The sequence below is a fragment of the Neopelma chrysocephalum genome, unplaced genomic scaffold (genome assembly GCF_003984885.1).
Source record: "Neopelma chrysocephalum unplaced genomic scaffold, ASM398488v2 Primary Assembly neopelma1_23, whole genome shotgun sequence".
Lineage (NCBI taxonomy): Eukaryota > Metazoa > Chordata > Aves > Passeriformes > Pipridae > Neopelma > Neopelma chrysocephalum.
In genome coordinates, this window is record NW_020897691.1 from 15,348,722 (window position 1) to 15,363,125 (window position 14,404).

General features: G+C 43.1%; 1 protein-coding gene across 2 annotated transcripts in view; it reads left to right on the forward strand.

Annotated features, from left to right (window-relative positions):
- The window catches only part of UST (uronyl 2-sulfotransferase), a 163,696-nt gene extending 155,600 nt beyond the window's left edge, over positions 1-8,096 (forward strand). The window contains exons 8-9 of one of the 2 annotated variants that reach the window (XM_027687900.1): positions 1,876-2,155; positions 8,033-8,096. In XM_027687900.1, the coding sequence (XP_027543701.1) occupies positions 1,876-2,155; positions 8,033-8,096 (344 nt within the window). Of the gene's footprint in view, positions 1-1,875; positions 5,537-8,032 lie in introns of those variants that run through there. The other variant, XM_027687909.1, reaches the window with a different exon arrangement.
- The last annotated feature ends 6,308 nt before the right edge of the window (positions 8,097-14,404 follow it).

The following is a 14,404-nucleotide window of genomic DNA, read 5'->3' on the forward strand; positions in this document are numbered from 1 at the left end:
GCCCATTTGAGTAAAACTCTGCCTATGGTAAAATCACATTTTGATTCAGGGACTCCCTTTGGAAGTGAGAGTGGTTGCTGCCACTGGAACCCAGTTGGAAACATGAAATGTTCTTTGTTGTCAGCTTACTCCTTGTAAGTTTTTTCTTTGCCATCCTTCGTGGCCTGACCCTTTTGAATACTTCCAGTTTGCAGAACTTCCATTTTAAAATCCAGCTCTTCTTCACTGCAACAGTTTACCTATGTAGTCATGTAGAACATGTGAATTTCTGTGTGGCATTTGAGGCATCACAAATATAAATACTAGGGAAAGAATGAGCAGCAGAAGCCAAGACATTATCCTAAAAAACAAACAAATAACCAAAAAAACCCCAACCAACCCAAACAAACAAAAACCAACCAAACAAAAAAAAAAAAAAAACACTAAAAAAAAACCCCAGTTCTCATGCAGACCTTGCTGTTGTAGCAAAGAGCAAGGAAGTGAAATAAGGACCAACAAGATTAAAATTAATCTCTTGGCTTTAGAGTCGTAGAAAATGGCCTTAATATGTCCTCTAGTCAAGTGACTTTCTTCAGGACAGAACCAGTTAATCTCCTCTTAAAATCCTCCAGAGATCCAGCTTTTGTAACATGTATGTGCTACTGCACTACTTAACTATCCTTGCCACGAAAAAGGTTTTTTACTAGTGTCTAACTGGTCTCTCCTTACTTCCATGCAAGCCTTTTCATCTTGCCATGTCTGGACCCAGGTGTATTCTGAGGCTAGTACAATCATTTCCATGGACATCACGTTCTCTTAGAGTAACATCTGAGGCTTACTGGATTGGAGCACTGAGCTTTCAGGAAGCCTAATTATATAAGTTAGTACTTCGTTTTTATAAAAATCATTTCCATTTTTTCTAAAGAAAGTTGCAGTTGATAGAGGGGATATAGTGATACTATAGGTCAGTACTTCTAGCTTTCTCTGTTCTTCACAGTTGACTTTCAGTTACATCTCTGTCTTGGAGAAAAATAAAATGCTTAGGATACTCTGGCAGCCTGTTGCCATCTGACAGAAACAGCAGAATTATTGCCTTGAGAGTTTGCTTTACATCTTGTTTAAATACATTCATCTACAATGGTAGACTAATCTATTGAGAGAGGAGGCAAAGAGGAAATTTATTTCTTTTGTTAGGAACTCAAATTCTTTATCAACAATAAGGGTGTTGTATTTCAGTTTACCAAAGCAAAAGTTGTTAGGTTATGAAAAAAATAGCGAAATCTTCCTGTCTCAGGGCATGGCAGGAAGATGAGCCTAGCTCAATTAACAGGTATAACAAGATCAGAAATTTAGTAGGCACAAATCAGTCTTGATGTGTCATGTGGTGATGCCAGCAATGCTTCAGTGCTAGCCTGAGATGGATTCAGGTTGATAAATATCTGTTTAGATTTTAACTATAATAAAGCACAATTGAGACAGGTCACCATATGCCACATAGGAAATAATTGATTAGTTCAGGTCAGTGGTGTGCTTTATATACTTGGCATACATCAAATTTCCAAAGCTAGGCAAGATTGTGGGTTTCTCTACATGTTTATGCTCATAATTCATATGACCTAATTTGTGTTTCCAGTTAACCATTGATGATTAAGATCTTCGGTGACTGCAAACAATGCGAAATGCCATGTATGAACTAGCCATATTTAAACATGAAAGTCTGACTTCAAACAGCTATATTTTCTCACATCTTGTTAAAAGTAAATTCATTATGAGACAGCTTGAGCTCATTTGTATCACTAATGCAGTAGAGCCATGCCTTACTGTTTTAATAAAAAAGTTTAGATCTGATCTCATTAATCAGCACCCACCATGTTGCTTTTTGTTCTTTCTTTACAGAACATAGGAAACTTGGCAATCTGACTGTGACAGTGAAAAAAACCGTCCCCTCTCCAGAAGCAATACAGATCCTCTACCAACGCATGAGATATGAATACGAGTTTTATTACTATGTCAAAGAACAGTTCCACCTGCTAAAGCGCAAGTTTGGACTGAAGTCTCATATCAGGAAACCGCGTCCCAGACCTGAGTTCTTCATTCCTTCTCCCCTGGAAACAGAGGAACCGATAGATGACGAAGAAGAAGATGATGAAAAATGGCTAGAGGATATCTATAAAAGGTGATGGATGGAAGAGCTATCCTTTATCTTCTGGTCACCCCTCCAGCTTTCTTAAGATTTTTTTAATTATTATTAAAAGTAACTCCTTAAGGGACTGAATTAATGCGCAGCAGATTTGAAATGGAACAGAAGAGACCATTCCCACATTCTGGAGCCATTGGGAGATACCTGGTTTTGCAGGTTTGATTCATTATATGGCGTTGGCTTTATAGCATCCTTGCTATAGCATAGTTCAAGAGGGAAGTACCTACCGTCTATCACAAAATAACTTTTGGAATACACAATAGTCCTTTGGGAAGCTGAAAAATATAAAAGAATAGATTAGGCAGTCTTGAAAAGTAAATTTTATGGATTCTTGTCTCTCTCTTTGTCCAGAAACAGGTCTCCATTGCATACCACTGTGGCATTAACTACCAGCTATGTGAGCTACAGCCAGTAAGCCATTTGGGAAGAGTGCCTCTTTCTATCCAAAGCACACTGGTATCCTAGTGGTATGATCAGAGCCATTGCTTTATCTGTGCACATCCAAGGATACTAGGCTCAGAAAGGGGCTTTGTAATGGCCTCTTAAATTACCCTGTGCAGGAGGAACGAGGCTGCTATTCTGGCAAATCAATACTATTGGGTGTAAGGCAAGTTACAGGAACCAGATATTTTTGGTAAACCCTTCTAGGGTTTCTCCCCTTAGAGGGGGAAAAGTTACCAGGCTAGTGAATGGCAACAACAAATCAAAAGTGCCAGGCAGGGTTACCTAAATGGTAGAGTTTTGTTTCAGCAGTTGAGTATATTTCTATTAGACTCTAAAGGAGAAGGTGCAGCATATGGTTTTTATGTTCAGGAATGGTATTTTTATATTTTTGTTTCTTCTTATGAGTCACAAATCCAAAGATATATAGAGAAAGTTGTTAAAAAACTTAGATGATCTGTAACCCTTATTAAGCATGACCTGTATTTCTGCAACTGCGGAATTTAGTTGTTCACATCTGAAGCTGAATGCAGCTGCCCCACCAGTGCAAACACCAAACTCCTGCTTTTAGCATGGCTAGAAGGAAAATTAACAATATGAACATACACAGCTTCTTCAGTTGAAATATTTCAGAATCATAAAACAAAGAAAGGAAGATATACTCTGTGAAACCAAAGCTGATTCAATGACAGGTTGTTAAGAGAGTCACTGTGAAAGTTGCCCTTGTTAATCACTACAAGCATTATCTACCAACACTGGAAAGGAGATCAGTGGAAGCTGGGAGGGGAAAGAGAAATAGCTCCAATGTGTTGTCTTTAAGGCGGGTGTCCCCAGGGTGGGGTTCTCTGTGACGTGCGCGCTTGCCACCTATTTGGCAGCCTGCCAGGAGTGGTGGTGCAGAAGTGACAGACCTGCAGGCAGCCCTGGGCAGAGCTCTTTGGCCATCTGCTCCATAGCAGAATAGAGGGGAGTTTGGCGTCTTGATGAGGCCTTGGCCTCTTGTGCACTGTTGTTGCCAGAGGAAGCTGGACTAACAGAGGATAATAGCAATAAAATCGTGTCCCTAGAGCACAGGAAAGAAGCAGAGATGAAGAGATGCAGCTGCTTGCCAGGATGAGGACAACCCACCTCTGTCTATCTCATATCCTTTCTCAAACATCTACAGAGCAATTTTTGCTTCCGATTCTGCAGCTGCCATCGGCAAGATCATACTTCAGCTTGCAATAACAGGCAAAAGTTATTTTGTGATGGATGAAGCATATAAACTCAGGATAAGCTCAAATGTGCTTTCCAAGGGTTTCCTCTTCCATGAGCCTGCTGACAGCCAATAAACATTATGGTCCATCATCTTTACCAGTCAGTCTTTACCTACACACAGAGAATGAAAATAAAGAAGTGTAGTTGTGTTAAGACAAGATGCTAACTTACAGAAAATATTAGGAAGAAGATTCTCTTCTCACAGTTAACATCCCAGGTTGGTGGTAGCAATGCACTACTGTGGGGGAGCATGTAAAGAAAGCTGAAAATGGCACAGATAATAACTAACATATTAGCTAAAATATGAATCTGCTGCATTGTATATTTTAAGTGGTTTCTATGAAATTACATTGAAAGAGTAATGATTAGTGTACACACTGTGGAGTTGTTATATTTTGGAAAGAAAACTAGTATTCTCATGTTTCTGAAATTCTGTTTGAATCCTTTTTTTGCCAATGTTTTAACAGAATATAGTCACTTAACACATTCACCCTTCCTGCAAGTTCACTGCTCCTTACAGTAAAGTCTGTTTTTATCTGTTTATTTAATGGTATCTTCAACCATCACTACTTATATTCTCAATACAAAACCTGTTTAATGATTTACTCGCTAGGTTTTAATGTTGTTGTATTTTTCGTAACAGTCAACCTGGCCTCTCCTTGAATGGTACTTCTTAAGTTTATCTGGCACATAGCTTCTAATATTCCTGGTCCTGTGGCCTATTTCTCTGTCATTAAATATATTTTATAACAGGTACATTTTAAACTGGTTAATCTTTGATTTATTTATTGAAACTTTTCAGCACATTCCAAATTCTAAGTTGCTCAGGAAGAAGTTGATTTAAATGATTATATTTTGATCTGATGAATATTTCTTATTCAAAAAAAAAAACCATTGTTTGCAAGCCTTTAGCCTGTGACAGTTTTGTAGGAAGTGCCATGCATGTACTTGTAGATCTTTGTGGGGAGGAAAAAGGTGGATGCTCGACACTTATAAAAATAAGAAAATATATGTGTACATTAGCTTAGCTATAAATGAAAGCAACATATGTTTTGGGATGAAATCTTCTTTAACTTATTCACTACTATCTTCTGAAATATCAGTAAGCCATATGACTCTCTATTTTTCAGTCCAGTGATGTTTAAAAATAAAACTTGCACATTTCTTCCTGGCGCCATAGTCCACTTGCTTGCACTAGTTTTCCTGCCTGGGTACAGCAGCTGAGGGTAAGACATTGGAGTTGCACCCAGCAGAACAGTGTTGGAGATGGCACAGTGTATCATCAAGTACGCTAAAGTCATACTTTAGCAGTGAGACTGGGACAGGTTGCTCCCAGGTTAATTCTATTTCTCAAACTATCTGGAGGTGTGAAAGTGAAGTCAGAATTATTTTACTTACTTGGGATATGCAGCCATGACCCTGAAATACCTTGTCTGTGTTCTGTGGCTGCTAAGTAGAAAGAAGCTTTATCCTGGGGAGAGACAACTTAGTCCCTATGCACTGCTTCTTACTAGATGTGGTGTTTGATGGCCAGGCATAAAAGCTCCAGTAGTCAGAGTGATGTTATAATGTAAGTGAAGCATCAGTGCCTTCACAATAAAGAGAGAATCAACCATTGTTAAAATGCAGCAATCTGGAAAAAATAAATTTTAGTCTTAAGTTTCAAGTGACAGTGACAAATGGTGCCATTTTTTTGTTTCTGTTTAATTTACTTGCCTTCCACATAAACTGTGTTGGTGATGCAAGGCTAAGTCCAAGTATCTGAAATGTTCTCTACTTGAATGTAGAGAAGTAGCTCCGCAGAACTGAAGGTACGTGAACCTGATTTGAAGCATTTCAGTTTCTTTGCAATTCTTTATCATTGAACCTTTGATGAATTTGATTGAATGTTACAATATAGAATGGTACATTGTATCATAAAGACACACACAAACCCACAAATTTTAAATGTTGGAGAACAGATCTGTGGACTCCAGTCATAGAATTCTTCCTCCTATCAATATTTGACATAAGAAAATTTAATGTAAAGGTATGTTTTTTGACTAACAGAGGAAACCACACTGCATGCCAACCTTGGTCCTCTTATCGAATGAAAAAACATTGTCTGCCAAAGAGTAAAACTCTACATCCTCTTAAAAAATAAAGGTTTATAATTTCTGGTTAAGGGTAATGGTCCTCTGATCTTTCCCTCCATTTTAAGAAAAGGAATATCTGTGACATTAGACCGTTAGCCTAAAACAACAGCAAGATTTTTGAGAGCTAGAATACTATAATACAATACTACAGCGTTCCTTCTGTTTTATTTTTAAGGAACTGGCCTTTATTGCAAAGAGTTCAGCAAACATATAAAATGCTATTGATCAGTCTGTTTGCATAAGCTAAGACCAGAGTAAACAACTGAGCATTGCTACATATAGACCTTCATACACAGATTCCGTGGGAAAAATGAGGATGTTACCAAGCCTTGGAAGTGCCTGTCTAGTGGTGTTGGAATCACCAGAAGTGCTTTTGCAGGGTCCCTAGGGGACTCTTTGCAAAGTTAGGCACTGCTTAGGTGACCACAGGTATGGCGGGAAGGGTGCTGGAAGGCAGATCTATGAGAAATGGCCATTTGGGGGTGAAAAAAATTCCCTGCATGGTCATATGTTTTCTTTGGTTTGCCCAGAAATGGCATTGCATGCCAACCTGCAGCATGCAGTGAACTTCAAATCTCAGTTGTAAGCTTTAGAAAATAAAAGTGTGTGTAATGGGAGCACCAGCACATCGTAACGATTGTGTCACAGCAGCAACGTCTGACACTGTCATATTGGAAGAGTCTGGAGGGGGGGTGGAAGGTTGTTACGGAGGACAACAGGATGGGGAAGGAAGAGGGTTTTCTGCAAATGCATATTTGGCCTTTCAGACACTATAAGATGGCGAGATTTGACCAGTGGTTTATTTTAATGTGGATTTTGAATATAAACACGTGGATTTCCTTTTCTGAGTATGTAAAGAGAGAATGTGAGTTGGTTTTGTGAAAGGGTAAGTTAATAACACTGCTGTCAGGCAGGCATGGTAGGAGTGTGCTTTATGCAGACTTTCGTCATCCTTCTGTTCTTTCTCTGCATACAATGGAGGGAAAAAAAGCTAAAAATTCAGCTACACCACAGGGCAATTGGTGCTGTGAAAAGTGTAGATTATCAGGAATACATGGAACGGAGACGATGCTGTTCAGAGTTAAGATTAATGGTCTAAACACCACGTGATACAGAGCACCCAGCAGAAATGTTGCACAAGTTGCTCACTCTACGGCTTTGGCTTGTCTGGAAAACTTGAGACCATGCTTCAAAATCAAATGCTGCTTCAGATTTGTGATTTGTTACTGTTTGTTTTTTTTACTTTTTCCGTATTCTTTCAAATTGCCACTCCACCTCAGAAACCTGATAGAGTATAAGCACGCAGCCTATTCCTGTATCTGATGGGCAGAAGCTGATCGAACACATAGATTTGATCCTTCAGCAAAACTCTCTCCAGATGCAAGTAACGAGCAGAGTGAAATGAATCCTTGGCACAGTGGTGCTGCTAACAAGCAGAGTAATATTTAGTTACTGTGCCACAAAGGCAAGTATTCCCGCAGTTTTCCAGTTTACTACAGGAGACTTTGGCTAACCTCAGGGATCATGGGAGCACTGTCAGGTAGCAAAAGCCAATTGCATGTCCCAGTGTTGATCTCATGATTGTCTCCAGTTTAGGTGCAGGAAAGAAACAGAGGTTGTTACAGTTTGTGGCAGACACAAGAGCGAAAGTCCAGGATATGGCTTCCCACAGCACACAGGGATTTCTCTTCTAGGAGCCTCCTATCTAGTTTGTGTGGTGGGAAGCTCAGGGAGGGGAAATCAGCTGTAGTTGTTCGTCTCTGATTCCCCAAAGAAGACAAGATTCTCAAGATCATGCTGGATAAATGTGCTAGAAGAAGTGGCATTGAGGCACTTATGCTTCACAGAAGAGCTGTGAGCCTTTTCCGTTTTCACTTTCTCCATTAGTTTGTGTTTGAACAAACCATAGGCCATATTTGCTGTATTTCCCAAGGTCAGTCTGTGCAGGGTATTTCTTCACTAACCATATTGTCTGAGCATCTTGGAAAATGATTATTGTCTTTATCCTTTTGATCCACAGTGGAGGTAAAGAAGTACTGTTATCCCCATTTCATACATTGGGAATGGATACAGCAAGTGGGTAAGTGATATTCCAAATGTCACACAGGAAGGTTGTGAAAAAGCAACAATGATAATTTAGTCAAGTGTCTTAATCCTTGAACTTTCTTTTCTGCTCTAAGATTGGATTTTAGTTACATGGAGTTGTTTTCTTAGAACTCTGAAAACCTTTCAGTTAACTACCTAAATACGAATAACTTTTTAGCCCTTCATCAGACCATTTATGTCCTTTTGGGATAAAGATTAATTCCAAGTTTTATCTGTTCAGCTGCATAATAAACACCTGCAGAAATGGTATGGTTGTAAGGTGGCTTTATGTTTGGGAAAGGTGTTCCTGTAGTAGTAAGAGCAGATAAGCAGACAGGAGGGTGGCTGAAGTCACATCTTGTAAATTTAGCCATTCACAAGAATATGGTCACATTTTCTCCTGCAATATATGGTGCTTGTAGCCTACCTGAAAAGTCATCAGACCTGTGTTCACATATGTAGTTTAAGTTGTGTTTTCCTTTGGTTTTCCACAGTGCTTAAAAACCCGGAACATGATGCGATGCCTTACTGTTCAGCAACCAACACCAACACAGAGTGAAAAAACAGTTCTCACTCAGTTCACTGAATAGTCAGTTTTGTCTGGTGAACCAACAAACCCAAACTTCTGATAGTTTCTCCAGCTACCAGATAGGGGTATATGCCTCTCAGCTGAGAGATGCGGTGCTTTCCTCTCATCTTCTCTCTTTCCTTTCCTTACCTGGATGGTACACATCATTAAAGTTTTTGCCCATGTCTTCTGGGGAGCATTTTAAGGAAGACTGAGCGAATGTGGATATAATCCTCTGTCCAAGTGTCTGTGGAGGAGCGTGAGCTGTTGAACCTTGTTCTAAACTTTGATACTGGCGGAAGGCTTTTGATTTTGAGCCCACCTTGCAGGTGTCAGCTTCGTTCCTGCTCCAGATCTAGTTTCTGCTCTGAGTATTAGGGCGAGTCCTGGCCTGTCTCCGTTGAAATAACTGAGGCTTAGCAATGCCAAATCCGTCCCCTCTGGCTTGGGGCCGGGAGGCTGAAATGCACTGGCAGGTGAGCCCATCAGGGTGCAAAGAAGTGTCTGTAGTGTCAGTCCTCCGATATGAGAAGAGACACTGAGTGTCAGCAGCAGGCCTGGAGGCTGGTGTCTGAATGTGGTGAGGGAAACAGAGCCGGTTCCTCAATTGTAGCTAGCTGGTGGGCATTTCTGCCAAATCTCCCTTGGACAAGTTTGTGCTAGTCCTGTCAGCACTTGCTGTGGGAAAAAACCTTTCTTCCTGCACTTCTTGGGACAGTAAGCTGGCAAGGAAAGCCCCACAGCACCTCTCTTCCAAAGAGGCTGCAGAGATCCAGGGGAGGTGTCCGGGTGCAGGGGATGGAGGGCAGCAGGCTCCTGCCTGCCCCACAGCAGCTTAGTTCTGAGCTGTTTCTCACAAGAACAAGGCAGGACAATGCTGAAAGAGGACAGTGCTGCTCCTTAAAGCATGAAAACCCAGCTCCTCACAATGGGGTTTCTTGTTAGAAACTTTGCTGTGAAAACTCCCTGGAGTCTCTGCATAATTGTAGCTTTCCAGCAGGTTTTGCCCCAAAGAACATGATTTGGCCCATCAGCACTGGCTGGAAACTAAGCTTTCTAGTGACTCCACAATCCAGCCCTTGTCAGTCACGCCACTTGTGTCTGTGCATGGGGCTCTTTGTGATAAACCTCAGTGGAATTTGGAAAATGTTCAGCAAATTTGACCTCTACTTTGTCTCATAAATATCACAGTGTCAAGCAGCATCACACATGTCTTATCACTCCAAAACTGGGAGAAGAAGATGGAATTAGCATGCAGTCAGCTCTGATTTTCCAAAACAATATCTGCTGAGTTAAAGGAAAAAAGCTTTTTGCTTCTCGGAAAGAAAAGAGAATGTCCTCTTTTTAGCCCAGGGCAAGGGGCTTCTTCCAAACTTACTCTGAACCCTCATGGGCATGTACTGGCCAACCCAAAGGAGCCTAAAGCGTTTTCATCTTTTCTAGGGAAGAGCACCATGGCAGCCAGCTCCAGCAAGGAAGACGAGATGAGACCCAGCCCATTTCTATATTCTCACTACAGGAAAGAGAACAGAGACATTGGCAAAACCTTGGCCAAGAACTGCTCTGACCAAAGTTGAGAGCTTCTAACTTCTCTGCAAAATAGATATAAAAGTGTAAAATAGATAGCAAAGCTTACTGGAGCAATCCAAGGAAAATACATCTAGCTGCAGGTCAGCATCTTTTCAGAAAGCTGCTGCTCCTGCTAACACAAGGCGGGTCAGATCCTTTCTTTCCTTAAAAATTGGATGTGGTCCTGCAGTGCCCCCTCCCTGGCCCCCCTCAGGTTCCGCCCAGGCTATGGCGGCCATGCTGGTGCTGTCACAGGCATGGATGCCTTGGAGCTCGGCACAGCTGGCAGCCCGGCTTGCTGCTGAATCGCTGTGTGGCCCAGCCTAATTGCTTAAAGCTTTCCTTTTCCCCTCACCATGAATGCTGGAGTGTAGTATTTATCTACTCTGCAAAACTTTTATGAGAACTGGTAGAGTTTTGTAGAATTCCTGAATAATGGGGATCACAATAGCTGTGGTGGAGCCAGACTTTGCAAACACAAATGCCTGCACTGTTTGCCTTATTTACGTGCAGTCTCTGCAAACAGGAGTTGTGCTCCTCTGCCTCCCACTGATCCCGCTGGCAAGTGCCCCATACACCTCACAATCCAGCCGAGGTGCAACTGTTCAGAGTGCTCCTGGCACTTCAGCCTCCACCTCCCTCCTTCTGTGTCAGTCCCAGGCTCATTAAGGAGCCCGGGCACCATTGGAAATGCAGCTGAATGCAGCTCTCTAAACCACTTGGGGACTTTGGACTAATTTGTCTTCCTCTGGAAATAAAAAGGAGGCCCTGAGAATTTCCCTGCGGAAATTTTCCATGGGAAAATCTTCCTCGTTTTCCTGCCAGATAGTGAGCTGAGAAAAGTTTGTTGAAACACAACAGGTAATCCCTACCTTCCTCAAAATAGCCCTTCAGGTTTTGGCCAGCCCTTATGTACTGTGAAGCCAGCAGTGACATGTCATATCCTTGAAGACTCCTCTTACCAGCAATATTTAAGATCAAATAGTAATAATAATTACAAATAGTATTGATAATAATATTATGTTTACCTCATGGTGTTAATGTTCAATTGAAACAGAAGATGCTGAAAAAAATGTTTGGCATGCAGAGGAAGCCTTATGCAAGATGGGGATGAGTGCAGGTTAAACTGCAGGAGCCTCTTGCTATGGAGGCCTAGACTGCAGTGCTCCATGCCTAGGAACAGCTAGCTTTCCCTTCTTCCTTCCTCTCCAGTGCATGCCAGTCATTTTGGTTTAGATGAAACAGCCTTTTAGAAAAAATTAGTAAGCCAAACCAAACCCAAGTATCCATTGTTTTTTCCAGCCAGTCTCTCCAAAAGCAGTTTGCTTTAGTCCAATGAGTCAAAAGAAGTATTGCTCCCTTACTCATCATTCCCATTTGCATTGCTATAGAGGAGATCTGATAGAGAAATGGTGTGGACAAGCCCTGAACCTTGCACCAGGACTCAGTAGCTCATTCTTGGGAAAGCACTGCATTAGCTGTTGAGACTTCAAGCTTGGAGACTGTCTAAATGGTTATTATTTTGTTCAGGGTCAATGGAGCCTATGTGAAGGTGCTGCCCTAAAGGGAACCACAATCTGAAGCAGCCAAGGGGAGCCAAACCAGGCCGGCACACACAGAAATGGCAAGCTCCCACCATAGCACTGCAGTTAGGCAGTCAGCATGTGTTTGGTTTGTTCATTGTGTAGGAACATAAGCAAGTATATGTGTATAGCTTTAAAACACTAACTATGGCCCTCTGGAGGTCCACAGGGGTTTTAGGAACAAAAGAGAGAAGAGTTTTGCTTCTAAAAAGTTTTTAAAAAGTTTAGAGACCAGAGCAGAGAAACCAGAAAAGAGATGAAGTGCATGGCAGGGTGTAAGGAGCAGAAGAACCCTGTATAAGTGGAGGGAGGAAAGCCACTCCTGGTGTAGGTATCGAGCAGCTGGATATCCATAAGGGAGCTGAGAGAAAGGCCACTCACAGTCTCTCTGGCTCCACTCTTCCTGCCCCTGATGCTGAGAGCACACTTTGTGAAAAGCCCACACCTGATAAAAGACAGGAGCAATGGGAAAAATATTCAACCTGGATCCAGATGTAGTGATGGAATCAGGTGAAACTGCTTAATAACCCTGGAAGTCATTGGCTTTCAGGTGCTGGAGCCAAACTGAGGGAGATGAGTAGGGATGGGATCCTTTCTTCCTTTTGGTTCTGGTCAGCAAAGGTCCATGCTGGTGCAAAATGCTGCACATTTTTAAAAGGAAGCAAGGCTACCTAAAATATTGTTTCAAGCTTTCTTCTATCAAGCTGCCAATATCAGCTTTGTTTAAAGGTTTTCTTCACCTTTCAATCTCAACTTTGTGCCCTCTGCTTCTCAACAAAGTCAAGGGGGGCTCTAGGCTGACTCAGTTTTGTCAGAGGAAGGGGTTTTCCTCCTGCTGCTGTGTTGTCTTGTTCCCACACCTCATGAGTCTCCGCATTTCCAATGCAGAGCCTGTGCTCCACAAAAATGCACCACAGGCTTTCAAAGAATGCATCTGTTTATATTACCTCCCCTGGCCCAACATCCTGTTTTGGGAAAAATAGCTTTTATAATGAGAAGCAGGGGAAAGCGAACAAATGATCCTTAATGCAAGTGGTGAAGGTCTTCCTTTCCCCCAGAGTTTTTGGGGTGGACTGTTTTTTTTTTCCCCGGAATTACTGCCTTGGAGGAAAGAGTGGATAACCCCAACCGTCCTCTCCGCGCAGAGACACGCGGTGTCCGCTGCCCCCTGAGCCACAGCCGGCGCGGAGGACCTGCCCGGGGGGCGATGCCGCTTCCACCGGGCTCGGGCGCTGCCCGGTGCCGAGCGGGCACTAGAGGGAGCCGCGGCTGCGGCCAAACGCACCCGCCGAGCCCCCCACGCCCGGGCCCGGGCAGATGGAGCAGCGCCGGGGGTGGGTCCCGGCCGCGAAACAGCCCCCGAAGGTCGCAGTCGGGGCTGGCTCTGGGACTGCACTCGGGCCCCGCTGGCGGCGCGCCCCTGCTTCGCTCCCGCCCGGCGGCATCTGCCGGGCCGCGGGTACTTGCGGGGCAGCAGCGGGGAGAAGGAGGACTGGCCGGGGCGAAGGAGAAGGGACCTGCCCGAGAGAGCAGGGATGGAGCCGGGACTGCTTGAACGAACAGTTCTGGCTGGCAGCGAGCACTCAGGCACCGAGAAATGCTAGAGATTACGGGCGGGAGATGATGTGAGATGTGGCGGGATATTAAAAGAGAAAAACCAGGGAGTGGGCACGTCTCTGGAGATCAGAGCAAAAGTTAGGCATGCTAGAGGAGAGAGGAAGAGGGATGAAGCTCCTTGCTGAGTACTGAAATGATAATATACAGCTTGCTTTCAAGAACCAACCAAAGAAACCAAGGCTATGAAAAGTCCTTTCCAGGCTGGGGCTGTAACAACCTTTGATGAACAAACATCAAACCTACAAAACCATATTCTCATTGACTTTTGGCAGTGGGAAGAACAAATTAAACTTCCACAAAGATGGTACCTTTCTTCTGGTGACATCAAAGCCTAGAAAAGATGAATAAACTGAACCTTACTGCTCTCTTGAGAGGTCATTCACTATTATAATCCCAGTTTTGCTGGGCACATCTAGAAGCATGTGACATATCCAGCCTTCACTTCAGCAATGGGAGCCTGGGTCTCTTCCTTCACTTCAAACAGGAGCCTTCTCCGATATTTTCTCCCCTTCCCATTACCTCTCCTCCAGCAACACCTCAGGGAGTATGTGCAGCTTTCATTAGATGAACTCACCCGTGGTTCCTTGTTTGCTATTTTGGTCTGGACAGAACATAGATCCCAGGACATGGGCATAGAGAGAGATTAGGAGGTTTAAATCTTGTGCCTTGGGCCCCTCTCCAAGGAAAAGCTGTTGCTAACTTACAGCTGTCTCGTGCTCTCTGTGGAATGAGAGGGAAGTCCATTCAGTCCAGTGAAAATAAACCCACCATCATAGCTGGCATTCTCATTGGTAGTCTCAGTGCAGAGGCCAAGGGTTTGAGGGCTCTGACACATGAGGCAGCTCACTCCTAAAGAGCTTGATCTGGGTTGAAACGTGTCATCAGAAAAGCATGAGGAGCCTTGTGCTCCCGCTGTCAATACAGTACTTGTCCTGGCTTTCCTTTTCTGTCCTGCCAGTCTGGCACACGG